Raw genomic sequence first — 27,674 nt, 5'->3', positions numbered from 1 at the left:
GTCAGGTCTACCCAGCACCCAATTTCAAGCCATTTAGCATCTACAAGAAGATTGAGGTTTTCTTATACTTTTTTAGAATTGTCAGAGACATGTTGTATTGTTACTTCATTTAACGTTACGTTTGCATGCACTTCCTGCTGGCATGAAATATTTAATCAATTTGACATTCAGCTTTATGTGAAAATGTATGTTTCTGGCATCCATTTTTCTTAAATGTGTGTAGAAAGTGAGTGATATAAAATACTTATGTTTGAGAAGGAAAAATTAGAATAAAAGGTGATAAAAAGTGAAAAAATCAAATCCACTCAACAAGACAAATGAATGTTTTTTTTCAAAATTGACCCAGGTCCACTAGAGAGTGACAAAAATGCATTATTGTTGGAAGCATGTTTGCTGCCTCTGTAGCTTACTCCTGTTCATCATTGTAGTTTAAATCCTGATCTATACATTGATATTCTTAGTGTTTGGACTAGTGACCTTTTCACAAAATCCATATGCAAATAACTGGTGAGGCTCAGAGGAAAAGCATTGCTGAACAATACAGGTGTCCTCCTCTTTATTGTACCTGTGCAAACTCTCTGTGGTGAGTTGACCTTGCTCACCCAGTAGTCCTCACTCCTCCTCCTCAACAGGAGAGGGGGAGAAAATAATACTGAAAAAGTTTGTGGGTTGAGATAAAGCTAGGGAGACCAGTCAGAGATTGCCATCACAGGCAAATGAGACTTGACTTGGGGAAAATTTATAGACTTATAGCTAATTAAAATAGATTTGGGTGGTAAGAAATAAAGATGAAGGTTAAAATACCTTCCCCTGCTTTACTTTTTCCTAGCAGCTTTATTGCTTCATTCTTGACTGTTCTTCTTCCTCCCCACCTCACATGGTACAGGGGGGATAGGGAGTGGGGTTTTTTTGTGGGTCTATCTCCTCTAGGCTGCACTTTTCTCATATTCTTTTTCCTTGCTCCTGCATGAGTCCATACCACTGGCTGTGGTCTTTTAGGATGAACCTCCTCCAGCATGGTCCCTCCACAGGTAGCAGAACTTCAGGAAATATCAGCCTGCCCTAGACTGGGATTCTCCACATGCTGCAGTGTGAATATCTGCTCTGGTGTGATCCTCTCCAGGAGCTCCAGGGAAATACCAAAGCCATCGTGGTCTCTTCCAAAACTCACAGGCTGCAGGAGAATATCTCCTACAGCTCTTGGAGTGCCTCTTTCTCCTTCACTGACCTTGGTATTTTTAGGATTCTTTCTCACACTTTTTTCCTCATTCTTCCAAGTCTGCACAATATTTTCCTTTTCCAAAGTATGCTTTCACAGAAATGTTACCAGCTTCCCTGACCGGCTCAGCTATGTCCTGTTGTGGGTCTGTTGGAATCAGCGGGAACTGGCTGTGTCCAAAAAGGGGCAGCCCCAGGTCTCCCACAGAGATCACCACTGTAGCCACCCTGCTCCCATCACCTTGCCACTTAAGTGAAATACGCTGTCACGCAGACCAGATAGCCAGGTACTCATTTCTGTCAGACTTGCTGCACAAGTAAATGGGAGAAGTATGTTCTGGTAGTATGGACAGTAAAACTGGAGAAATTTCCCTCAAGATTTGTTCTTTGGAAAAATCTGGTTTCAGATAGCAGTGATATTGTTCTTCAGTGGAAGGTAAAATTCATTCTGACACTAAAGAAGCTCTTTGGGAAGAGATGAGAGGCTCAGGCTCTCCTCAGTTCTGATGGTTTTTGGTACCACCAGCACCACCACTATGTGAAGACTCTCCTCATTGGAAAGCTCTTTCTAAAGACACACCTTAACTCAGACCATACTGGTTTCTCAAGTTCTACCATGTTCCAATTTAGGCTGTTTAACATTTTATTTTTGCCTAAACTATAGTTTTGTAATGAAAAAGAATGAAAAACGTTATAAAACAGTGCCTTTTTGTTTTCTCATAACAACTGTGTTCCAGATTAATTAAGTAGCTGAGGGTATTCCAAGAGCTATTAATTAGTATGTTTCAATTATAGCTGATGCAGCAGAATTATGTAGATTTTTTTGGAAGCTTACTGAGAATCATTACTTTGAGCACTAGATGGGAATATATGACAAATGGTACAGAAATTGCAGAACCCTTTTGGTATGACATACTTCCCAAAGCTGCTGCCAGAGATGACAAAACAATGGTCAAATATATTTCCCTCTGATACATATTACTGACATTTCTCTCCCCACCAACAGAGACAACTCAGTATTATGAACTTTTACTCTATTTCACTAACATTACCCTATAATAGGAAGCAAACAGTGCCTTTATTCCTTATGCACGTTTGTAACCTAACATCCTGCTCCCTTCTCACCACTCCACTCAGGGAAAGGGCAATTGGGAGGAATCAATGTTACTTTTCTTCTAACAGCACAATCAATCTATTTTGTTTAATGTGTATTGCCTTTTCTGCCTTTACCTGTGTCTCACACTCCGTGGAATGCCTTGCTGCTGATGACTGCATTTGCAGTAGACGGCTGAGATGCTGCTGAAGTCAGCAGCACTAATGCTGCATTAGAGAATCCTCTTCAGGGAAAACAGTGTTAGATTTAACCCAGGGGGTGCTGCTGCAGTGAAAAGCTCTATGTTCAGAGGCACTCCATGCTTTCCTAACAAACAATATGTCAAGCCTTGCTTTCATGAGCAGTAAATGGAATTGTGATGCTTCTCACTTCAGTGGCAGTTCTCAGCAAAACGCTGTAGAAGCGGTAGGGTGAAATTCCCCTTGTGTGGCAAGCTTGCGATGACTTTCACTGCTCAATTTGTGGGCCTTGGAGATAGGCAGAAGGACCGGGGCCAAACTGGTGTAAAATATGTCAGCACTGATAACAGTTTTCTTGATCCATGACTGTATGAATCCCCTGGTCCCCAGACAGCAATTCTTATTATTCTTATTCCTCAATCCTGAACAACTGCCACAGGGGTACTTGTGTTCTGCCCCATATGTAATCATAGCCTGTAGGCAGGATTTTTCTCCTGTTTCTTGATCACAGCGGTAATGTCACCTGTTAATTAGCCCACATCATGCAAAGATGCTGCACAAACACAAAAGCCGTTGTCTACTGGGATTTTTCTTCTAAAAGCCAGACTTTCTAAACCAGCATCAGATTTTTGAAAGCCCAGTTATAAAAATTCAGCATTCATTGTGCTGGTTAAATGGATGCTCTCTACAAAACCTGTTAAAATCAGAACAGAAATAAATGAATGGGGATGAGGAGGAGTGGAAAAACAAAAAAATTGGGTAGTGGAAGCGATTTGCCATATCTTCAAAATTCAAAATTTTGATGGTTTAATGATTTTTTGGTAACACAAGGACAGAAACTTCAGTGTTTCATTACTTTCACCTGCTTCCTGTTAGACTATCCAATTCCCTTCATTCATAGATCTGCATGCATTTTCTGTTTGTGACATATTCTTGAGAATTTCATATGAGTGATAGCTTAATACACTGATTGCCTCCACTATTTCTCTAACGTACTTCTTATACTTGCTATCACTTCCAGGCACAGCCCTGCTATCCTAACTCCAGCAGTCCTTATCTGAAAGAACCTGGGGAGTCTATGGGAAAGATTTGATATTGGATGCAGGTGCTAGATACCCACATACCCCAGGAACTTCTGTTCGGAGATGAGCAAGAGCCTTGGAGTGAAAGATTGATATGTTATTCACTGATAGGCTTCTCATTTTCCTGCCTTTCTATATTGTTCAGTCAGGAAGCCTTTTAATGTTAAATTCAGTGTGTGGCTATTTCAGAAGAAGGACTGGGGGAGGAAAAAAACCTTTCCAGTTAAATTGAAATAATGACTTTAAAACAATTATGGCCATAAAACAATTATGGATGAAGTATCTTCATCCTCCAGTCCTTTATGATCCATTCTGAAGAAGGTGGATCCACCTACTCTTAGTGGTCATTTCAGGGAAGCTGTAGTGGACTTTGTTAACACCTTACAGACATTTCTGAGCTTTGGTGTGTGAGAGCTCAGTCCTGCAACTTCACAGGACAATGCACTTAACAAAAAAAATTGTATTTCTCTATTAGTTCAGGAAGGAGTGCTGGCTTATTAAGTAATGCTACAGGAAGAATGTAGAAGTGCCAGTAATCCAATGTAGGATCTTGTAAAAGCTGTAGGGAAGACTATTTGCTCCTGAATTTTCTCAGTGAAACTGGACTTCATGATGATATGAAGATATTAGATAGCTCTATTATTCTCTCATTAAAATATGCGTACATTGCTGTGTGCCTGTGTAACACAGGAATGTGGAAGAAAATGAAGTACTAAATAAGACCCGATTAAACCTGACTTACATTTTTTCACAATAGAAATTGTGACAGCAGTAACATAGAGAAGGACATGTTCATTTAAAAAAAAAAAAAAAAAAAAAAAAAAAAAAAAAAAAAAAAAAGTTTAAACCATTTAAGAAACTCTCCTCTAAAGCCAGGTTTCTTTGTATCTGCTATATTCTTAGCATCTTGAGTAAGATAGTTACCAGGATACAGTTCACTGTGTCAAAGCCACATTTTGATGTTCTCCTTGTCAAAAGTGAGTTGAATACAGGCTGTCCACTGAAGACTGAGGTAAAAAAGTTCTTGAGTATCCCAGCCATCTTCTCATTTGTTGTTACCAGTTTACCAATATTGTTTGTCAGGGGGCTACTGTTGTTGGTCAGGGGGCTTTGACTTTCCATTTCTGGTTCACAGACCAGTAGAAGCCCTTGTTATTATTAGTGTGCCTTGTGAGGTTCAGTTTCAGCTTTGCCTTAGCCTTCCTTACCCTATCCCTTTGTCTCTATACTCTTCCCAGGTTACATGTCCTTGTCTCCACTGTCTGTACATTTGTCTCTTTACCTTTAGTTCAACCAGCAGTTCCCTACTCAGCCTCAGCTATACCAGTCTCTTGCCTTCCTTGTCCAATTTCTTGCTCCTGGGGATTGCCAGGCTGCCTTCCCAGAGGAACACCCCATTATTCTTTTCACATATTTCCCTGGTGTTTCTCTGTGGCTTCTTGTAGGACTCCCTGGCTCATCTCCCTAACACTGCAGGTATGGTCCAGGGTGGCTAGCACAGTTCAGAGTCCCTGCAAAGAACCCTCTCTAGCAGCCTGTCCCTCTGTCTGCCTATTTTCATATTTTCTCACTTTTGCCAGGGGCAAGCCTCATATTGCCCCTCTACTCCTCACATCTAGTTCAAAGCCCTGCCAGTGAGCCCCACTAGTTTCTGAGCAAAGACTCTCTTCCACCGCTGAGAGAGGTGAATCCCATCTGATGGCAGCATGCCTGGGGCTGTGTAGAACCATTCCACTGTCACAACCCCCAGCATTTTGATGATGACACCAGCCGTGGAGCCATAGCCTCAGTCTGTCCATTTCTTCCCATGTTGCTGCCTTCAACTGTAACTAGAGATGAGAATATAACCCTCAGCCCGGGTTCCCTTAGCAAACATCTGGAGGCCCTGAGGTCCTTTTTGGTCACCCTCGGACTATGTGCTGCTGTTTCCTGGGCCGCTCAGGGGGCAGATGGGGGCCAGGCTCAGCCTGAGGGCCGTGCCAGGCTGGGAGGAGTCCTGGTGATGGCGGCGACCCAGGCCCCGGCAGGCAGCACACCCGCCCATGGGCTGGGCCTGGTCAGCTCCTCGGGCCCGCTGCTCTCCGGGGCACGGAATTGACAACAACGTTAACCAGCTAAGCTTTACCCCATCGTCTGGATCATGAGTGAGTTTTGCTTCCTTAATTCTCATCAATATTAGCAGAAATTGGAGGTATTTAAGCTCTTCACCTGTCATTGGGAGCCCTGGCAGTGATATTCACCACTACAAGCACAGTAGTGTGGTGATCTCAGATATGAACAACTATACAGATCCTAACATTGCAATTTCACTTATAGCATTAATATCTTCAGTTGTTTCATTTTGAAGGTTGTCCAAAACATCAGGATTTTACTTTTCTTTGCTCTCTGGTTTTGAAACACCGGAGTGCTCCTTTGAGGGTTCCTGTACCTATGAAATTAGCTGTCAGCTAATATAGTGCATGCATGTGAATGTATATCTATCATCACTTTCACTGAGGCTGATTAAGTCTTCTTTGATATGATTTAACAAACATATGGATGAAGCTCTGTTTGGGGAAAAGCCTGTTCTGACAGCAGCTTGTTTTGAAAAAACATGAACAAATAAAGTAGGGATTGTTCTGCATTTGTTGTAAACATGTCCTCTTCTATTTCGTTCTATGTTTGTCCTAAACTATGGTCTAAACCATCTCTACAAATGCAAGAATTTATGTAGTCCATTATTTTTAAGCTGTATACCTCTGCACATTGTTGAAGTGCTAATGTAGTTCATCCTTTGATATTAGTAAAGCTACTTGTTAAACTTCTGGAGTTCCATGTAGCTCTTATTTTCAGAAATGGACTCTCCCAGGGCACTTGCAGAAAAGTAAGCACTACTTTCTCTTTTTGCAGTTGATGAAACCATGGTATAAAAGCAAATGGCAGCACTTTTGTGAGAGTACAGGTTCACAGAGACAGTGTTCCAATTAGAAATCAGGATTTCTGACTTCTTACCATGTGCTTAAGTCTCTAACCCCAGTCTTGTAAAGAGTAGGATAGCTCCTTGATGGAATATGTACACTGTTCTTCCAATACCTAACTCCTGCTTAAAATGTCTGCAGTATTGACTGCAGTTGTGCCTTGTGCATAGGCTTTGTAAGAAGACCATTTCTGTTATACATCAGTTGCTTAACTAGCCGCTTTAGTATAGTTTTCCTGTGAATTTATTTATATAATATAAAATACTTTAGGATCAACACTTCTACATTCACTTAGGATAGCTATTAGTAATAGCAGAAAATGAAAAACTAAGACAGTTTTGTCCTTTTTAAAGATAAGTAAGCTGAGCACAGTAATCCGCTAAGCTGTTTAAGTGACAAAATATTTATAAGAACGTTTTATGTTCTCTACTGTGAACATCCCATCTTGTTCTTAAATCAGTACAACACATTTTTCTTAGAAGACAGAATCAAACAGGCCATGATTTTACTGTAAGGCTGTTACTAACACTTTACCAGCAAAATTTGAATAAGAAAAAACATTTATACTAGCAGACAGCAAAAGAAAATGAAAACTCACAAATGCTGTTTTAATGATACCAGCTCTTGACTTCCATCCTCTTGACTTATTTGCGTCGTATCAAAGGCAGGCATTGCTTTCCACTGAGAGGTTCACTCAGTCTACACTGGAGTATGCCAGCTGTATTAAGGTGGATACCTGTTTCAAAAAATTGTAGCATTCTGTCGCATGAATTCTGCTCTCTTCTTACCATGTGAGCCTTGGGTCCTGATGCTGAGTAATCTGAAGTGTGAAAAATCAGCTCTGCAGATTTTGTGTTGGTTTACAATATACACAGTAGTTATGAGCTCTAATTCAAATTGTATGAATTCTATGGAATCTCTTGAAGCTATGTTGCAATGGGTTACATCAGCTGAGCCACTTCTATGAGTACTCAAATTCAGTTAGGAGATGTGACTCAGGTTTAAGGTACTTGCCTATAGAGAAAGGGAAGCTCCAGCTGCTTCATACAACCTCAATATTTTTTGTTTCTTCTTCATACTTTTCTGGTGTTTCCTGCTGAAACTGACTGTATTTATTACAATAATACTTTCAAGAGACTTAGATAATAAATATAAATAATAAATTCTAATACTGTCACTCTTCTTCCCACTGTCACATAAAGTTCTTAACAGTCATATGAAATACATCTGGAGGTAAGAAAAATATCCTTTTAAAGTTTGATGTCATCCCATCCTGGTTAATAAGTATTGAGAACCATAAAGGTCTTTTGATGGTCAAACTGAACAGCTGTGCCACAGGGTGTTGCAAAACAAACAAAAAAGGAATCAACCACAAAGGCTTTTGCTCTGATCCTGGATCCTTTCTAATCTATTTGGTATCTGGAACCTCTAAATCATATATGAAACAAAATATTAACTGTAAGAGTAAAGCAACTTCAGATTTCTGTAGTTTATTTATTATCAGGTAAGCTGGAAGCTCTATCTTCCATGCAATGCTTCAGAGTTGTATTGCTTGTAGGAAAACATGACAGTAGTAAACACTCAAGTTCTGAAATTATTAGTATCATAAAATGATTTCTGTTGGGAAAAAGTTGTGGCCCTCTTCAGACTCAAGGTATAACGTTATGTTTGTATGTTTAAATTTTAGAGAATGGGGTTACAATGCCACTCTGATGGGATGTTGTAAATCTTTCTACTTTAATTTCTAAGCAAAACAGTAAAGACACATTGTGAACAAGTTCAGAGAATGCACCTAAAGTAGCTGTATTTTAACTGTAATCTGATTTAGGTCTTATATGCAAAAAGTTAATCTGGTTTCAAAGAAATTACAGGCCAGTGGCAGCTGCACCATGGCAAGATTATACAGGAATTTGGTTTAAAATGAATCCAGCATCTTCAAATCTTACGTCCTACATGGTACCATTATATCAGTGGATGCTGAGGAACCTGACCTCATCTTGCCATTGGTAACATGGACAACAGAGAGTGGGAAAGTGTGATGAGACACCTGAATTATTTGGAGGTGACCCAGCTTTGATTTACATGCCTTGGTAGCTTGACACAATGGTCAGGCTGTTAAGTCCAACTGGAGGGCAGGACTTGTTAGCTCTGATGTATTCTAAAGGTTATCTGAGCTATACAGTGTCTCATTCCCAAGGTGGCAGGTCCACAGCTGCACCTGGCATGTAAATTTGACCTCAGACATACTCTGGCTGACACATGATTTATGCTAAACTTTGTGAAGCTTCCAGGCTTTAAGGACGTTTTCATGAGTGATTGTTTTGTGAATCCAGGTAAATAGTATGGACCAGTTTATGTTAGTGAACCAAACAGCACTGTGGTTTGCAAAGCATTTTCTGTTTCTGTCAGTACCAGGTCAGGCAGTGATCAGTGCTCATTAGCAGTTCAGTTTCTTAGCACTATTAATAGTATTAGTAATATGATTTAAGAATGTAAATCACTGCCTTCACCAAACACCACCAGGTGTAATTTATATCCTAGCTGGTCAGAATTTTCATGTTCATTTTGCATAAATGGTTTTCTGCATATTTCTGAACTTTTTGCACGTGTGACTGGCCTGTCCAGTTCTAGAGGTAATGGGCAAAGCGAATCGCATATGGATAGGCATCCTTGTGTGTGGATGGACAAAGCAGACATGGAACCATCCAGATGAGAAGAACCACATCTGTGTGAAGAACACAATTCATGTAAAAGCTTGAAAATGTTATTTAGGAAAGTTTATTATGAAAACCAAGGTCATGCCCTAAGAGATTTGATTTTGAACAAGGTGTTTTGCTTTGTGTTTCAGTGGCTGTTCCCGCACCAGTGCCGGCTTGTGTGCCTGAGCCCATACCTAACATACATTACCCATCTCCACAATTCTCCGTTTCCTCCCGATCCACTGTTGTTGCTGCCATGGAAGCCCCTTCTCAAGGCCGGCAGAAAGTCATGGATTGGAGAGCAGTGGTGGCCATCTTTGTCGTGGTGGTAGTTTACCTAGTGGCGGGAGGACTCGTCTTCCGTGCCCTGGAGCAGCCCTTTGAAAACAGGCAGAAGCACACAATCGCGTCAGAGAAGTCTGACTTTCTTCGGGAGCACGTTTGTGTAACTGAGCTGGAGCTGGAGACTCTGATTCAGGTAGGCCTTGTCAAGAAGACAGTACCTCTTGGAAGCTAGGAGAAACAGCTCAGTGCTTTATTGACCAGCTGATTTGGTGGGGAACAAAATTGTTCACAGAGGCCTTGGAATGGGCAGTGAGAAGAGCAGGCTCTTTCTCAGTCATTTTAAGGTCTGAGAAGCAGAAACTATGTCTCCAGGATATTGTAAATATAAAACCATAGAATCATAGAATAAGCTTGAGTTGGAAAGGACCCATCAGGATCCTTGAGTCCAGCTCCTGACCCTATGCAGGACACCCTAAGAGTCACACCATGTACCTGAGAGCATTATCCAAATGTGTCTTGGACTCTGTCCAACTTGGGGCTGTGACCACTTCTTTGGGTATCCTGTTCCAGTGTGCAACTACCCTCTGGATGAGAAGCTTTCTCCTGATATCCAGGACCCCTCCATGGGTCCTAGATCTCTCCCAACTCAGATTCAGGCCATTTCTTTGAGTCCTGTCACTGGTCATGAAAATGAAGAGATTGGTACTTGAATTCACTAGAATAATGTAAGGTGTGTGCAAAGACAAGCAGAACCTAATATCTGGAAAAAAAATTTGAGAGAGGTGACAGATTTGCCAGACATATGCCCTCATGTCTAGAAATTTTCAAGTGGTTTTACGTTCTTAGTTCTTTTTTCAAAATTAAACACAGCAACCGAGAGGGCACAAAGAACATGATAGGTGGGATTTTTGAAATATTCAGACAAGAATTCTAAACTTACAGGTTTACTGTTGTAGCTTTTAGATAAATGAAGGAGGATGAAGTATACAAATCAAAATAGAAAGTAATTGTCATTTAAAAGCTTTGGAATTTTTTATCTGATATAATATGAAAAGTTTTAGAATCAATTTTGAAGGAAATGGTTATCAAGTATGCAAAGGTAAGTGGAAAATGTAATAACATGCAAGAAAAGTCTATCAAGGACAGATTTGTCTCTCATTGATTAAAACTCTAGACAAGAAAAGTATTATGGATCTTACATGACTTCAGTAGGGTATCCTCTGGGATTCCTTGTGGAAGCCTATCAGTTAGCCCAGAGAAAAGAAAGATTAGATAAGAAATGTGACATACCTAAGGAATATATTCAAACTTCAGCCTCATATTTCAGATCTGAATTCCAAGAGCACAGTGTTTCCCTTTGGGTTGTTGCACCAGAGCTCTGTTGTTGATTTCAGGCTGTTTGAAAGAACATGGAGCTATTCCCTGAATTCTTGTGTCCATTTAGTCAACTGTGTTAAAAATTGCTTTCTGTACATGAATCAAATTTATAAGCTTATTTCTTTTAATAAGATGTGATAGAAAAGGCCTTCTCCTACTCTTCAGCCTAAATTTCTTTGCAAATAGATGTGGTCTCTCCCTCTTGTGCTCTGTGTTCACAGAAGACAGGTCAGTTCTGAGTCAAAAACTGTGTAGCTGTACCTGTACCTTTGGGCAGCCTGGTGCTACATCTAACAAGACAAATCAGCTTTAGCAGGAGGTAGTATTGCTTGGATAAGGGATGGCTTGGATCACATCCTTGATCTGTCTGCAAAAGGCAGGTGAACATATCAGTTTGGCAGGATCCAGGGATATTGATTCAGATTGGTTCAGTGTTTCTCTTGGCAGTGTTGCAGAGATGTGTATTTCCCTCTACTCCTTAGAAATAATGATTGAAGGATGTTTTGAAAGCACTAAAAGCAAGAAACTTCTATTCCCTTAGTGGGATTGCCACCCAGTAGAAGATATCCAAAATACATTCTTTTCAACCAGAAAGCAGAACTCACATAAAGTACAACAAGCAAAGCAACTCAGCAGATTGTGAAGTTCTGCATACCAACTGCAGTAGTAACAGCCCTTATTCTCTAGCCTAAGTTATGGACCAACACCAATTCTCTATTTTACACAGTATTTTCCTTCTTTCACCTCAAAAGTGGTGCTACTAAAATAAAGAGTACACATACTCTGCCATTAGATATTCTGGACAAACTGCATTATCTGAGATTTCAGTATGTCCTCAGTCATTACAGTGGGTAACTGGAAGTCATTGTGCAAAAGTGAATTAAAATGGGTTTAGCAGGTTAGGATGTGAATGTCATAAGGCCAAGTGATTTGAAATATCAAACTAGATTTGTCCAAAATGTCTTTGGATTCTTCTGTATGTCTGGGGGTGAAACTGGCTCCAGGAATGTAGTTGGGTATGCTTTTACAGAAAACTGATTGTAACTGATTTGCACAGGAGGGCGGTAAATGAATTTGTTTGAAGATAATGTTGGAGTTAATGCTGGGCTTCCACAGCTTCATGGTGATGATCTCAGAAGTGACATCCCCCTGGCTGGCCCAACACATTTCTGCATTGCACCAAATGCTGCAACTGCCTTTACAGCTGTGAGTTCAGACTGATTGTGGCAACCTCCATGGGTGCTAGCTGCTGTACTGTGTGCAGCGTACCACTAAAATAACTATCCGTAATGAATGTTATTTGACTACCTGAAAGCTCTTAGATGAACACAGATCATACTCTGCAGAGTGACTGTGTTGATTCACAGTCACTCTGTGCTTTGGAGAATGTGGAAAAATACAAAAAGGGAAATCTTAGAACTAACTTGTATTATTTTACTGTGAGGATGGCTCTGGAACAATCTTTTAAGAAGACCAAAGGAGTATCATGGGCCTTACAAGACTAATGATAGAGAAATGTATACCTTTTCCTAACTTTCAGTCTTTCTAAGAATTCTGCTTTGGAAAACCTGTAAGGAAGATGTACAGCGCTGTATGAGGAAGCTGTTAAAATTTAGTGGGGATGAGATATCCTTTTCACATTTATCTCCAAAAACCCATTGCAAATATTAATGCTGGTAGCACAAATGTGAATTGCTGAATCCAGACTTGGAAATTCATTCAGAGACTTCAGAAGAAATACAGTGATGGAAGCAAATTCTTGGGAAGATTCAAAGTATTTTAAATTTGTATTTGACTGTTGGATTTTGGGTCAGGTCTATCTAATGCTAACACAATGACAGGTATTTTTTTCATAACAGTGTCAAGTGTTTCACAGTGCAGTCCACATTTTCTAAAGCCACCTCAAGTGGAAGTTCTTAACTGCAAATTTTAAAAAAAAATTTTCAAAAATCCGAAGAAGGAGCGACAGTGGGGGCAGGGCCGGAGAAAGTGAGCTCAGGATTCCCAGGTACACGAGCAGAGGATGGTAGATTTCCCAGGATGAGACAGAGTGATGGCTGTGAACTCTTCCTGCAGCAGCACGTGGCAGCTTGACTGTCCTCCTTGATGTCGAGAGCAACTGCGCCCTCCAGCTCTGTCTTTTACCTTTCCCAAAGCTCGCGTTATCTCCCCCCTCTGAGGGAAGCTCCCAGAGACTCAAAAACAATAGGTGTAGCCCTGTGATGCCATCTCCTTTGACTATTCCCTTTGTTCTGGTTGAGCACTGTCTTAAAGTTTCTTAGCAACTTATGGGAAAAAATTCTGTAAGTGAAAAAGAGGCAAATCTAACCCTTAACATTATTAAAAAAATCACCCACCTGGTAACTCAGTCACATTATTAATGTCCACTAATGACTACAGCAACCCATTAGAGCTAGACTGCAAGCTGAAAAGGAAGCAGAACTGGAAATAAGCTAGTCAGGCTTTACTGCCTAATTATGTTAGTAAGAATTAATATTTTGGATAGGCACTTTGGATTAGTGTTCTGAACCAGTTTTGCTCTGAAGGTAAGTAAGAAAGGGAACATCCTGTGGAGATGTTTCATTTTGCTGCCACTGGCTTGGTTCATTAGTGTCATAAGCCAGCTTTTCTTTCCAGGCAGCTTCCATGCCAAAGGAATAGAATTCTCATGTGCTAGAAGAAAACTCTAGATAGAGCAGGTAAAAAATAGTGCTTTGGATTAACTATGGAGAAGACTTGCATGTTGCTGAAAACAAGAAAAGACTGTTTGAACTGTGAAGAAAAACAGTGGTATCTGATTACTGAACCTTCTACCTGTGCCTCTGGAGGTCATCAGCTTCCCTTCTGCTCCTGTCTTTATTTTATGCTATTCCTCCTAAAAGGATAGGAAAAAAGGATTCAGATGTCTTGGCTCCTGTCCTTGTTGGTGCAGGCACCCTGGTTTCTAATGTCAATCCAGAGCTGCTCCAGCTGTGTAGGAGGCAGACTGAGCCTAAAATGCTTCACAATTCTGCAGCTGCCCGGTAGCTATGCTGTTCCAGAACTTAGCTGACATCTTTGCAGGGAGCTAAGTGTTTTGGACTTGTTTCTCTGTTGAATGCTGTAGGTCCACCCTCAGACACTGCATGCATGACTGTCAGATCCTTCTAAGTGTAGGTAGACCACTGTCTGGCTAATTGGTTCCTAATTATCCTTTGTGGGATAGGCAGAAATATTTAAAGAATGGGCTTTGAAAGCTTGTTACCTTTGATTCAACCTGAAAAAAATTGCTGGCCTTGGTCCTTAGAAAATGCTGTTATGGAAAAGTGAATAAATGCAAATTTATAATGAGGGTCCCTAATCACTGTATAAAAGGTGATGAGAATAAGTAGAGAGTTAGGGAGTATAGAAAAAAGTTATTAAAGAATTAGTTATTAAAAGCTGCTTGCTAATGAGAAGCTTCCTAATAATCCTAATAGAGAAATATCAGAGCATGAAAGGCAATTGAAGCAACTCTTTGTATACTTGATCTGCTTGGAAAAGGAATTGTAGAGGGAGGATTGGATCTAATACAATCTAATTATTGGATTAAAAGGATCTGTGGAGAGGAATTAATAGAGCTAGGCAAAAAAGGACAAGAATTTCCTTTTCCTATCAAATTCCTATCCTTGATAACACAAGGGTAGGTACATCTTTGACTGTCTTATTACTTGAGAGGGATATTACACTTGTTCTTGAAAAAGATTTGTTTTATTCATACTTGGGATGTAACTGGAGAAATTACAGAAACATGAACAAACTAACCAGATAAAAACCTTTCTTCATGGAGAAACCAGAAGCAGTCTGTTTTGCTCCTTTCTCTTCATCAGCTGCACTGGTTTCCAGCTATCTTGTTGCTTATGCAAGTGGAATTGATGAAGTGTACTGAGATGCAGTTTGGTTTCACTCTCCTTGGGAATACAGGATTCAATTGTCCCAGTATCACCACAAATGCTGGGCTTCTGCTCTGGGATTTGCCTTCGGTCCCATGCAGACCCTGTCACCAGGCCATGTCTTTTTTTGTTACAGAAGGACTGTACTCTGCTGATACCAAAGGGGCTGAGAGTAAAATACACATCTATGCAATGATAGGGAGCAAAACAGAAAGTTGTGATCAGAAATACATGTTTTTAAAAGCAAATAATATCAAGAACTTTTATTTACTTCAATAATTTTGTCATTCTCTTCACCCCTGCCTGCCTGTTGGCTTTAGCATACATCCATTACCTGAACACCCAGAAAGACAATTTCAGCCCTTTGAGGTATCTCAAATTATTGCCTTCCCTGAAATGGGTGACATTTCAAAAGAAAACATTACCATATATTGTTAGTTATTCAGTAAAGAAGATTGCACTTTCAATTAATAAAATATACTGGAAAAATACTGTGTGTTTGTGTACTGTGCTTGTAACTCCCCTGGAGAAGGAAAAAGGGATCAGGAAAGGTGCAATTGTGAAACAGCTTTAACAGGTACTTTCATGACCTGTTAATTTCAACAATACTTCAACTACAAAAGTAGCTGAAACTACTAGTTTAAAATACCTTAAATATGTGAGCTTTGTTAATATAGTATTTAGCACTCTGGAAATTAGCTTTTTTGTTACTCTGAGATAACCTGAGGATGAGGCTCTTCAGCTCATTGCTGCAAAGCCTGTCTGAAGTTTCAGATGGGAAACTTGTAAAATTTCGTGGTCTGTGTGAACTGGGAGAGTTGTGCCAGATATAGTACGGTTGTTTGAATTTTGTGTCAGTTTTCATCTAGCAGGATAGCTCTGTGTAGGTGGACTTGTAGTGGTAGTAGAAAGGCATCCTTTTCTCATGCATGAGCTGAAATTGGTTGTTTAGGTGTTGTTAGCTGCAGGCTGCTGACTGCTTTTGTTTTGCTGCTCTCTTTTTGTCCTCCATTGCTGTATGCAAAATACAATGTATTAAAAGACAGTGTTGGAATTGTTGGATATTTATAAATGAATGATGTCAGTGAAGCTTTAAAGAAAAATTGAATTTGTTCTGGGTGGGAAGGGAGCCTGAGAATCTCAACGCTATCTAAGGCAACAGGATACTCCTTCACTTCAGGGGTTAGTGCTTGGCCCTGAAAGACTTGCTAAACTGTGTAAACTCAAGTGTGATTTAAGTATAATTAGCTTGTTGACATTCATACACTCAAGGGGAGGGCAGACAGCATTCCTTGGCAGAAGTAACCAGGGTAGCTGACAGTGTGTCATGGCCTATTTAAACGGGCAACCTGTCTGTTATGCTGATTTATGCTGTTCTGCATAAACCAACAAATGATCTCTGCTTTCACACCACCTGCAATAGGCCAGCAACTGGTACAGAAGCCCTTCCAAAGGGTTGGTCCGAAACACATCTGTTCTCTCTATCCCTGTTTCTTGAGGTATAGATGTGCTGAGGAGCCCTGGCTTTCTGCCCACATGAAATGAAACCAGTCCAGACTGGAGCTTGCTCATGCTATAGTTTCACAATCAGCTTAGCCTGGCATGTAGTAGCTCTACTTTTAAAAAAGGCTGTCCTGTACTGATCTCTTTAGATGTAGCTATCTCTGTTCTTGACCATACGCTTCCCCTCCCACTCGTTTCCCTTTTTGTGAGGCAATGTGATGAACAACTAAAAGCTGGGAAGCAGATTAGCTGAAACTTACCTAGGCTAAAAAAGCAGTAAAGGAGCATTTATGACCATGAAATCAGTTGGAAATACAAGCAAAAAATGAGTCAGAAAAATGGAAGTGGAAGAAAAGAAAAAAACGAGGTAAATAAACCATTGGTGGAAACATATTAATGAGGAGAAAAGTGTATCATGAAGGCTAGGGAGAGAAGCCGTGTTAAATGGTTGTGTTAAAAAGTCAATGCTAAACCCACAAGAGAATGTGAGGTTATAGAGAAGATCAAGAGAGAACTCATAGACATGATCAGGTAAGTAGTGGGGCAATGATAAAACAGAATGGCTAACCATTCTTTGCACATGGACTGTATAGAAAAAGGTGAAATAGAAAATTACCATGACAATTTCATAGATCATAAATCAGAGGGAAAAGAGAACTAGTTAAAGAAATGGAATAATATATATAAATGTGTTGATACGTGGTAATTATGTGTTGAACAAAGCCAGAGAAAAAGACGATTCAAGAGGTAGCACTTTGCTTCACTTGTTGAGCCCAGCAATAAGTTCACTGAAACTACCAAGACTAAGGATTGGTGACAATATTTAGGAAGAGGAGCAAATAGCAGAAAGAGAAGGAGGAGGTCTGGCAGTAGTGTGAGCAGCTGATAACAGCAACAGGAAGTGAAGTTGGAGAAGAATGGGAGAAAGGTAAAGAGCTGGAAACTTTATGAGGCAGAAAAAGAGAAGCTTGGTTCCTCTGCAGTGTTTTCATGGAAATTAGACTCAGTTGGGAACCTTTGGAAGGGAGAAAGGCAGTAATTTCAGCTGGAGTTCTAGGGTGAGATCTGAATTTCCCTATGATGAAGAATAGCTTGCATGAGATCTAAAAGCAACTTGAAAATACATGCTGAAGGGCATCTCAAAAGTCAACTTAGAGCAATTCAGATGAATATACCAGATGTTGATGAGAGATTTATTTCTGTGCTTTGCAGGCTGATGTATTCAGCTCTGTCTTCCTTTGGACTGTAAGGCTGCAATGAAAAGTGGATGTGTATGTCCCCATGATACAATATAGTGCATTTTTGGAAATTGCCAACAAACATTCAGGAGGCTGATGTGTCTGCCAGGTTTGATTCAGTACTATGTGGGGCACAGGGCAGTGATCAGGAAGCAGTATAGCTACCTCATCTTCTATCCAGATCATATCATTCAAGCACTGTCTGGGAGTCTCTGTATCATGCTGTATTTTGGACATGAGATAATGTGTAGTGTGGCAACTGGGAAGTTTGAGCTGATCACAAAGTTTTTTAATGATGTTTCCATAGGTATCCTATTTGTTCTTCTCAAACAGGAATACTTTTCAAACAAATATATATGCCATGTTTTTTCTTTAGTTAGCATAAAATATAAATTACTTAATAAATTACTGATTGTCTGGGAATGTAAATCCTTGGCTGACTAGCTTCAGTTGACTACACAAACCTTGTTTGTATTTACCACCTTTCTAGCTGCTTCTTACGTGAGCTGTTCCCATTGAGGAATTTTTCCTTTGGCAGTAGTTGCTACAAGAACCATATTTATAGATGAATTTGTAGTGTTGGTCCTCTACTTCTCAATTGCTTTGTATCTTTTGTCATTTGTTTATGCATTGTATCTTTCTTCCATCTATAACAAATATTCAGTTCGATCATATATTCAACTTATGTGTACAGAAGAGGCCACTATACTTTGAGCACATATTAAGAACTTAGATTGAAGCTGTTTCCATGGTCCTAGAAATTTCCCTTTGGAGCCTATACCAACTTGCACAGGATACAGTAAGGCATGCATAATGCTGATTATTTGTATTTTCTTTGCAGCATGCTGTTGATGCTGATAATGCAGGAGTAAGTCCCATCGGAAATTCCTCTAACAGCAGCAGCCATTGGGACCTTGGAGGTGCCTTTTTCTTTGCTGGAACAGTCATCACAACCATAGGTATATTTATTGTTTATTTTTTAAAATACATAGTCACATGGATAATGTGACATGGATAATGAAATAAATTTGAGGAAGGTAGACAACAAAGAAATAAGGTAGCTGAAGTGCATTTCTCTGTTAGCAGAAGACATGACTCCAGCATGTTTCAAGGGCACTGAGTGTTTGGATAAGAGTCAGAACCTGTTTACATAATTAGGGTAGAATAGTAATGCTGAGCTGAAAAAAGGTAACACTCATGCACGCTTTATAACCCTGTTCTTGATGTAGATGCAGATGGTCTCAATTTTCACTTAAAAGATCATGAAGCTGTACCAAATGAAACATTTTATAGCTGTTGGGAATTTGAATTTTAATATTACAGATGAATTTGCCCAGAAGTGTAACTTTCTTCCTAAGTACATCAATTAATTTTGGCTTATGCTCTGAAGTTTGATAGAAGCAATTCTACTCATACCCTACTCCTTGTAACTGGAAATGTACTCCCATAACTATTACATCCTTTGTAAAATTCTTACTTGCTTTCATACTAGCAATTGGAAGGAATTCCACAAATGATACATTGTGTAAAGAACCCTACTTTTTTCTTTCTAGAATTCATGGCCTTGGTTATTGACACATTTCTCTGTATTAAATGAAGAGTGTACTGAACTGTTCCATTCACTTTTCTTGAACTACTAATTTTAATAATATAATTATTCAGGCCCTTGCCATCCTTCTCCCCATGCATTGTGTCCAGTCTATTTAATATTTGATCTCTGAATGTTGGCTTTAGATATGCCAAGATTTTTAATCTCTCCTCTCTGAGCCAGTTCCTCTCTTGAAGAATGTTCAACAAGCTTGGGTTTCAGAAGGAAACCCAAAGGAAAAAGAGAATAAACCAATAACATTGTTGATAAAGTTAATCTGCTGACAATTCTACAGTAATTTTATAATTTTAAGATTGATTTCGGCGCTGTCATAATATCAGATCAAGAGATCTAATTATTTGGAAATCATAAGCAAATTGTTGATTTTTATTTGCATTTTTTATGAGTATTATTTTGCTTTAAATATTGTACAAAGTGCTTCTCCACATTGCAGCTGTGATGCACACACTGGTGATTGTACAGACAAATAACTTGATAATTACATAACCCTTCAATGAAGTGTCAGCATCTGGCTAAATTCTGTAGGCTTTTAATGCAGGTAATACAATAACAAAAATAACAGGTAATACAATAACAAAAATAACAAAAACCTCCTGTGGCAGTTGAAAGACTTGCTGTGGTGATCATCTCTAACAGCAGAGTCTGTGCCTTTGGCTCTGCCTTTTCTTTACTGTCAGAGGGGGAAAGAGTGATTGTATAGAGTGTACAATCTGTGTTCCTCTATATTAAGCTACATTACCATACATTTTTGATGGTAGCATAAAACCAGCGGGTGGTAAGAAAGAAAACATTTCTGATTCATAGGTAAGAAAACCATCCCTTAATATTTGTTTACTTAATAGATCCCAGTGAAAAGCTTTTAAGTTACTCATTAAATAAATGCCATTATGTAGGCATAGTTTATGCAGGCATATTCATTGACATCTGCTATTTAAATAAATTATTGAAAAGACCTTGTATTTTTGCCCATGTTTGTTTCAAATTCTCCATGAATGAGATTTTTATAGGCTGCATAAAGTCTGTGTATTGTGTCAGTGCATGAAAATGGTTTTAGTTTATCCACGAGAGGCCTGTTAGGGCTCCTCTTAGGCAGAAACTCAGCAGATTACCTGGTCAACCTCAGTCCAATGGCCCATGGAGCCTGGACTTCCATGGAATTTTAGGAGAAATCTGGGATGATGGATGCACCTGTGAAAAGGACAGTAGGTTATGGGACATGCATTATTGTGTGTCCTCATAGTTCTTTCAGAACTATCCCATGACAGAGACATATTTCTGGTGCCAGTGTTGCCCGCCCAACAGGAATAGGACCTGACACTTTTATAGACTTCCTCCTCTCTGGATGATTTATTGCATCAATGATTTGTGATTGTGTGATAGTTTTAATATTTAAGTAATAACATATAGTTAAAATCAAAATGTCTATGACATTTCAACTAAAATATCTGATCTTGAATAAAAAGGTGCAAGAATTACTGTCACAATTCTTGGTGGTTTTTCTTTTTCCCTCTTTAACATTTTAACAGAAATACCATGCCTACTGGAGTCACAATGCTTTACTGAAAAAAAGAGTTCAAGGGCAGATTTTCCTTGTGTGGGTACAGTCTGGAGGCTGCAGTATAGCTAGTCAGTATGATGAGGGGCTGAGGAAAGTATGAGCTAACCACTGAAAATGAGCCTTGCCAGGTGAATCACACTCCTGTCAGGAAACCAGTGGCACAGGCCAAGAGGAGCAAGAGCATGCAGGCATCAGGCCAACATGGAGGGATTTTTGTGCTGTGACATCAGCTAGATCAATGAAGCAAACAGCAATTTTAGATAGAATCTACAGAATCTAAAGAAAATATGGGTAAATGAGGCTTCAAGAAAAATGGAATAACAGAGGGTGGTTTGGCCAGGAAGTGACATCACGTCATTGAAAGTCTATAAATAGGAATTATAGGTGGAACAAAGGTATGCTGGCAGGAAGAGCAGTTTTTGAAACCTATTAGTTTGTTTCCTAAAAAGCCGTGTGTAAGTTCTGAGATTCTGACAATTGTTTTTCTCCTCAGGGTACGGGAAGATGGCCCCAAGCACTGTTGGTGGCAAGGTTTTCTGCATCTTGTATGCCCTATTTGGGATTCCACTGTTCGGCTTCTTGCTTGCTGGTATTGGAGACCAACTTGGAACAATCTTTGGGAAGAGTATTGCAAGGGTGGAAAAGGTTTTCAGAGTAAGTTCACTGACAGTTTTTTGCTTGTGTTGTATAGCCTGCTCTTAATTTTGTTGCTATTACCTGTGGCATTTTTCACATATTGGACACCATGAAACATTTACATGTTTAGTTGAGATGATAGTTAATGTCTGTAAGGATCTCTGTACTCAGTGGAGGGAAACAGACTTCTCTAGATGATGACGCAGGGATTATAGATCCAACTCTGAATTTCCTTATTGGGGATATTGCTGGGGAATGTATCTCCTAAGTTAGTTTCCTTACAAGGAATTGTTGTGAAACAGTCTTCAAAACACCACAAGTTGCAAGATATGTACATCTATTCACTGAAAATGGAGAGAAGGTAATGGTTCCCTGAAGGAACAGGGATGTGGAGTAAGTTCTGACTGTTACTGAGACAGCCTAAAAGACTTGGAAAGCAGAGTTGCTGTTGTGAATGTGAGCCTGGGAAGAGAGATGGGTGAGTGATCTGCCTTCAGTGCAGGGTGACAGATGCTGGAGTAGATCTGCAGCTCTACTACAAAAACTGTTGTAATGTCACTGGCTGAAATCATGATAATTCTCTGCCCTGCCTACCATGAAGCCATCCTACCCTAATTTTTTGTGTAGACTTCCTCATATGTAATTTCCCTTTGTGTTGCCAGTACTCTGTGCTTTTGAGTCTGAATTGCTGTAAGCAGTTCTTTCGCAAGCAGTGCCACTGACCTGGCAAATGCTGTTTTGCTAACTTGCTAATGGTTCACTTCAGGGATTCTCTCTTTGAGGCAGAACTTCTAGAGGTGACCTGTGTGATACTTCCCTTGGAAGTGGCATAACCAAAGGTAAGTCTTTCCAGGGATGGAGTGGATGAGAAGCTGCCCAAGCTGGTTAGTCTAATAGACATCTAAAACTTTCCCACAGGTGAGAGCAAATTAGTTGTAACTGTTTTTGAAAGGAAGTAATTAACTGAAGACTGAAGAATGAGCATTTTCCATTTTGGTTAAATGACTTTTAGGTGTCCCAGACCAGACATAAATAGTATATCAGAATAAATTTAGAAAAGGAGACTAGTGATTATGGGTGAGTAAGCATGTGCATGCCTACCTGGAGAGCACTTCAAAAGGCTTATATTTTCATTTAATTAAAATAATGTTATTGAAAAGTGTCTGAGTTCAGTTTGGCAAAAATGCAGCTAAGATCTCTAGTTTATTTTTTCTACCTTTTTATTACACCTGCTTCACTTCAATGGAATCTCTGAATATTCCAGCCTGCTTCTGCCCAAGAAAAATGGCAATCTTGAAGTTGTGATATGGATTGAGAGTCAGAAAATCTTTGATTAATTGCCAGCTGAGTATTGTATTTCTGAGTGACATGGACAAGACCATTAAACTATAAGTATGATAGTTTATGATTAAAATAAGCAGAGAATCACAGAATAACTGGGGCTGGAAGGGACATCTTGAGATCATCTAGATGATGATCATCTTGATGATGATCATCATCATCATTGCCAGCCTCCCTGCTAAAGCATAGTATGTAACTTACTTGAAGTATTTTAAGATTCACAGATGAATGCTGCTACTAATGTTTCATACAGAATATAGCCCTTTGGCATATAATGTGCGTTCTTTTGGTATTCAAAGTATTCCTTCATTTTCTTGAGTTAGTGCAGTTGCTTGTTGCTTATAGCCATCCATAGTATGGCTATAAACCTCCTTGGTATTTTATTAGCTTCCAAAGGAATTTAGAGATTGTGGTCTTCTTGTTTAGCCAAGATGTGTGTTTATTCCTTTTATTTTGATTGTAATAAGTCCATTACATTCCATTACATCTATTATTTTGTGGTTTGGTGAACAGGGTTACACACAATTTTCTTTGTTACTCATAGTAATGAGTTTCAGCTATTTGAAATATGTCTGATAGAGTTTAGAACTTACATGCATCTTAGTAACTAGTCTTAATACCAGTGGTTTCACTGGTATTTACATAGCATTTGGCATATGTAGAATATAATAATCATTATAATTTTAGGAATTATGTAACTTATTATCACATTATATTTACACTGTTAGGCTTCATAAGTGTTTGGACCTAATCAGACGAAGCCTCCGGTAGAGTAACAGTTCTTGATTTAATCCTGAGCACTGAGCAAATTTTAATTCAATGTGTAAGTCTTGTTTCTTATTTTGTAACCATATCCTTAATGAACTGAAATTCAACATGTTTGTGGGTGTAAAACAACCTGTTACCACCTTTAAAGAGAGGACATAAAAATTAAGAAAGCAGTTAAACTACTACTTAACTAAAAGAAATAAACATAGGCTATAAAGACACTGAAAAACATAATAAAATATTGGGTGGTGTGCCTGACAAATCTTCTGAAGGTAACTGAGAAGTCATTTCGTGCATCAATGCTCTAGAGAGAGTACAAACTAGCTACCTGTGTTATTTGTCCTCACTGGCAATTTGGGGCAGTCCAGTTTCTTGTGAAAATAATTGGAAGAAACTTAGTATTTGTATAATTAATCAAAGTTCAATGTTCATATGCCTCAGCACTCAGCTTCTGTATGTATCCAGTTGCCTTTGTTTATTTATACCCTTCACTCTTACAAATGTTGCACGGCTGGTGTAAGGCAGCCAAGAGTTCCAGAAATCCTTGCAATTTTCTCATTGCCTGTACAGGTGGAAGGGACTTGAAGGCAACTTGATCTTGCATTGTGGTTAGGATCATTTCTGAAGCTAGGTAAGACATGGTATGCCACACTGGCAGGTGTGAAGGAAAGGAATAATTTCCTGTTGTCACCGCAGTCCTCTCACCCAAAGCATTTCTCTAACAGGTCTCTTGCTCCATCCAACAGTGTTTCTGGGAACATGGAACCCATGCCACACTAGGGACAGCTTGCCTCTGGCATTCCTCAGCATATCTGGAAAGACGGAAGGAGGATTTCTCCCAGAGAACTTGTGCTAGTGCATTTCTGCTGCCTCTGACACGACCTGTGCAGAGCCCCACCAACACTACCTTAATTAGCACCACAAATTAGAGCCTAGGAATCCCATATGTAGCTACTGCAGGAATCAGCCCACGCATTCTGTGGGAATTTTAAGAACAATTTGAACTACATAAAGTGAGAAAAAAATCTGCTCTTATCAAGTACACACTACCCCAACAGTATTGACAGAATATTTCAGCAGAGGAGCTGGGCACATGCCACCACTCATCTTCTAATCCAAAATGTTATCATTATTTCAATGTGTAACTAGCCAGGAAAACAACTACTCATTTATGAGTAGGTAGGGCTGGAGGTATTTCAATACAAAATAATACTTTCCAAAACATAGAATTTTTCATGTACCATTTTAGGAAATGGAGGCACTGACAGGATGATGCTATCCCAAACACCATGCATTAGTTTATGCCATCTGTCCTACTGTAATGATTGTATTCGGTACAAGTAAATAAGCATCAACCAGGTCAGAGATATAAACCAAAGCTTCCCCCACAAAAGCCCTGTCTTCTCAGCTCCTGATTATTCCTGCATGTTCCACCTTCAATAATCTAGGGCAGAACCTGGGTCCCAGTCTGTTTTTATGTGCATGCAAGTGTGATTCCCCAGAAAATGAGTATGTGCAAGGCAACCAGATTCACTATATACACTGGTCACAAGCATCCAGTATCTGGGTTCAGTGATGAATCAGCCCTCCCAGACCACAAATAAGCACATGTACACTCAAAATTTAATTTAAAAGTTGATAATTCTTACAGATAGATTTTCACATGGTGAAACTTTCCAGACACAACAGAAATGAAATATGCATTTCAAGGTGACAAAATGCCATAAAAGTAGTATTTTTATCTTACATACATGAGGGATCTTATGAACAACCTGTGAATGTTTCTATGATAAACAGTAGAACAAAGCACATAGTGTCTGCAAGCATCTAAAGATAGAAAGCACCCCATAGGCAGAGTAGTCTGTTACAGAACACAGCAGCTGCTATTATCATGAGTTAAATATAGGCTAATTCGGATAGTCTTTTTTCAAACCTTGAATGAGTGTTTAGATTCTCACCAGAAGCAGATGGTTTTAGCATAACCTGAATGATCTTCTCTTATCTTGTAGTTTAGTACGGATGCAGGAATTCAGCCTGGGCAGAATGTGTTTCTGAGAGCACTCCAGGATTTTCTGGCTTCTGAGGTGAAGCCACTGCGAGCAGTTCCTGAGTTTGGTTGCTGCTTTCACTCCTGGTTTCCAGCAGGACACAGAGGACAGGTCTGGCAATGCAGCTGGTAGACTGTGAATTGCAATACTGGGATGTGAGCAAGCAGCCAGAGACATGAGGGGTGGCAAGGCTGCTGAAAATAGACTGCTTCGTGCAGAAAGGCAATGCCTCTGTAAGCAACTTGTGCTTCACTGAACCAGGGACTTGTCACAACAGACACATTTGTTACTTGTCCCTCAGGTTTTCAGCTTAGAGAACATTTTACTCTCGTTTTCAGAGACATGCTGTGAAAGTGATCTACACGTAATATTTCTCTGAAAGATAGCAGTACACATCACCTAACCTTGGAATTGTCCTAGGAAAAGTAGTTCTTAGTTGGCAGATAGGGATGGGGTAGCAGTAAGGGTAGTTCCATTGAGCTGGTGGAAAGCTTTATTTTAGCACCTGTCAAAGCTCTACCTTTCCTAAACCTTATTGTTTCTCTTTCTGAGTACATCTGATCAACTCTAGCTACTGTTTCACTTCAAGATTCAACTTCTTTTTAGAGATTTTTGACTTCTCTGATGTCTTACTGCAAAAGTGACAGGAATTGTTTGTACAAATTCCTTCTCTGAAAATGAATGGAAAACAGAATCTGGGAAAGAAACTTAGTATAAGACAGTAACTGTGGAGAGGATGAGCACATGAAAACACAGTCTTTTTTCATAGTCTCCCCTCTATTCATGGATTTGCTTTGTTCAAGACAATCTCTCATTTTGTTTAATTACATCACATTATTAGCCAGCATCAATGTTTTATTACATCAGCTGCTACAAACACACTGAGGACATTAATACTTTATTTTATTTTTTTAAATATGGTATTATTCATTGTGATTTTCTGTAAGGAAAAAGGTAAAATTTAAAAAAAATATATATATTCACTTAACAACTTCCACAGAGTAACTGTCTGATGTAGTGATCCATCTGCCATCTGCTGGCATCCTAGCTCTGGACAGAGCTGTCAGGACAAGGTGCGAAATTCAACCTACTGTTGCATATTCACAGTATTATTCCAAAATTATACAAGGTTTATGAGCTCAAAGTTCAGGGTTCAGACCTCAGCCTAACAATTTGCTGAGTCATTTCCACCAAAACAAAAATTAGTGATCAGAAAGGTCATTTACAAACCCAGAACAAATGCATGTAAACAATCTCAAATCATGATCTGTTCTTTTGCCTGTCACACCTTAAAGGTCCATCTAAGAGACATTTCCCTGGGCAGGGTTAAAATAGGGGCACTTGTAGGCTTGATGGTGAGGGTTGTGACTTCATTACAGGTGGTGACTCCGCATCAACGAGAGCCAAATTTGTCTCTGAATTCTGTTTTATGTTAAACCACTGTCTTGAATAAGTTGGGTTTATTCTTTGGATCATTTACTCCCTCCATCATATTTGAACTACAGAAAAGTATCTTTTTAAAAGTACTAGTAAGCTAGTACTAAAACTTAATTAGAACATCTATGGATCCCAGATTTTGACATTATAAGTCTTCTAACTGGGTATTTAATTTAGTTAGTGATGCTTCCAGCTATTCCACTTCACAGAAAGCAACTTAAAGTGTAGCAGACACTTTGCTATTTTTTTTTCTTATCCTCTGGTCTTTAATGCTGAGGATGTTATACCAGAAATGGCAAGATCAAATCCATTCAGGTACAGGGAAGCTCTGTGGAACAATGGTTATTAACCCATTCTTGCACTCTGGGTGGGTGAATATAGGTGTAAATCAGATCCCAGATGTGAGTTGAAGGAAGGAAGGAGGAGCAACACATCACAAATCTCACCTCTGTAAAATTGCTTAAGTCTATGCCATCAACCTCTGTTGTCCTTTGTCTGCTCCAGTGTTTGAGAAAAGCATATTGTATACATGGATTCCTCTTATTCAATTTGGTTTTTTGCTTCTTTCTTTTTCTCTTAGGCTGAATACAGCTCAGCCATTGCAGAGGCTTGGGATCATATTTTTTATTTTTGTAATAAGCAACATGCAGAAATTAGTGGGTCCATATCAAAAAGGCCTTATGTGTGCTTTCTAGAGAGAGGAAAAGGATTGGA

General features: G+C 39.4%; 1 protein-coding gene across 1 annotated transcript in view; it reads left to right on the top strand.

Moving 5' to 3' along the window:
- Positions 1-27,674, top strand: part of KCNK10 (potassium two pore domain channel subfamily K member 10) — a 54,845-nt gene that overhangs the window by 13,322 nt on the left and 13,849 nt on the right. The window contains exons 2-4 of the mRNA XM_063397348.1: positions 9,399-9,727; positions 18,405-18,522; positions 21,224-21,384. Coding sequence (XP_063253418.1) covers positions 9,399-9,727; positions 18,405-18,522; positions 21,224-21,384 — 608 coding nt within the window. The remainder of the gene's footprint in view (positions 1-9,398; positions 9,728-18,404; positions 18,523-21,223; positions 21,385-27,674) is intronic.

Source organism: Prinia subflava, chromosome 5 (assembly GCF_021018805.1).
Source record: "Prinia subflava isolate CZ2003 ecotype Zambia chromosome 5, Cam_Psub_1.2, whole genome shotgun sequence".
Lineage (NCBI taxonomy): Eukaryota > Metazoa > Chordata > Aves > Passeriformes > Cisticolidae > Prinia > Prinia subflava.
The sequence above is the reverse complement of the archived record's forward strand: the minus strand, read 5'-3'. Positions and strand labels throughout refer to the sequence as shown.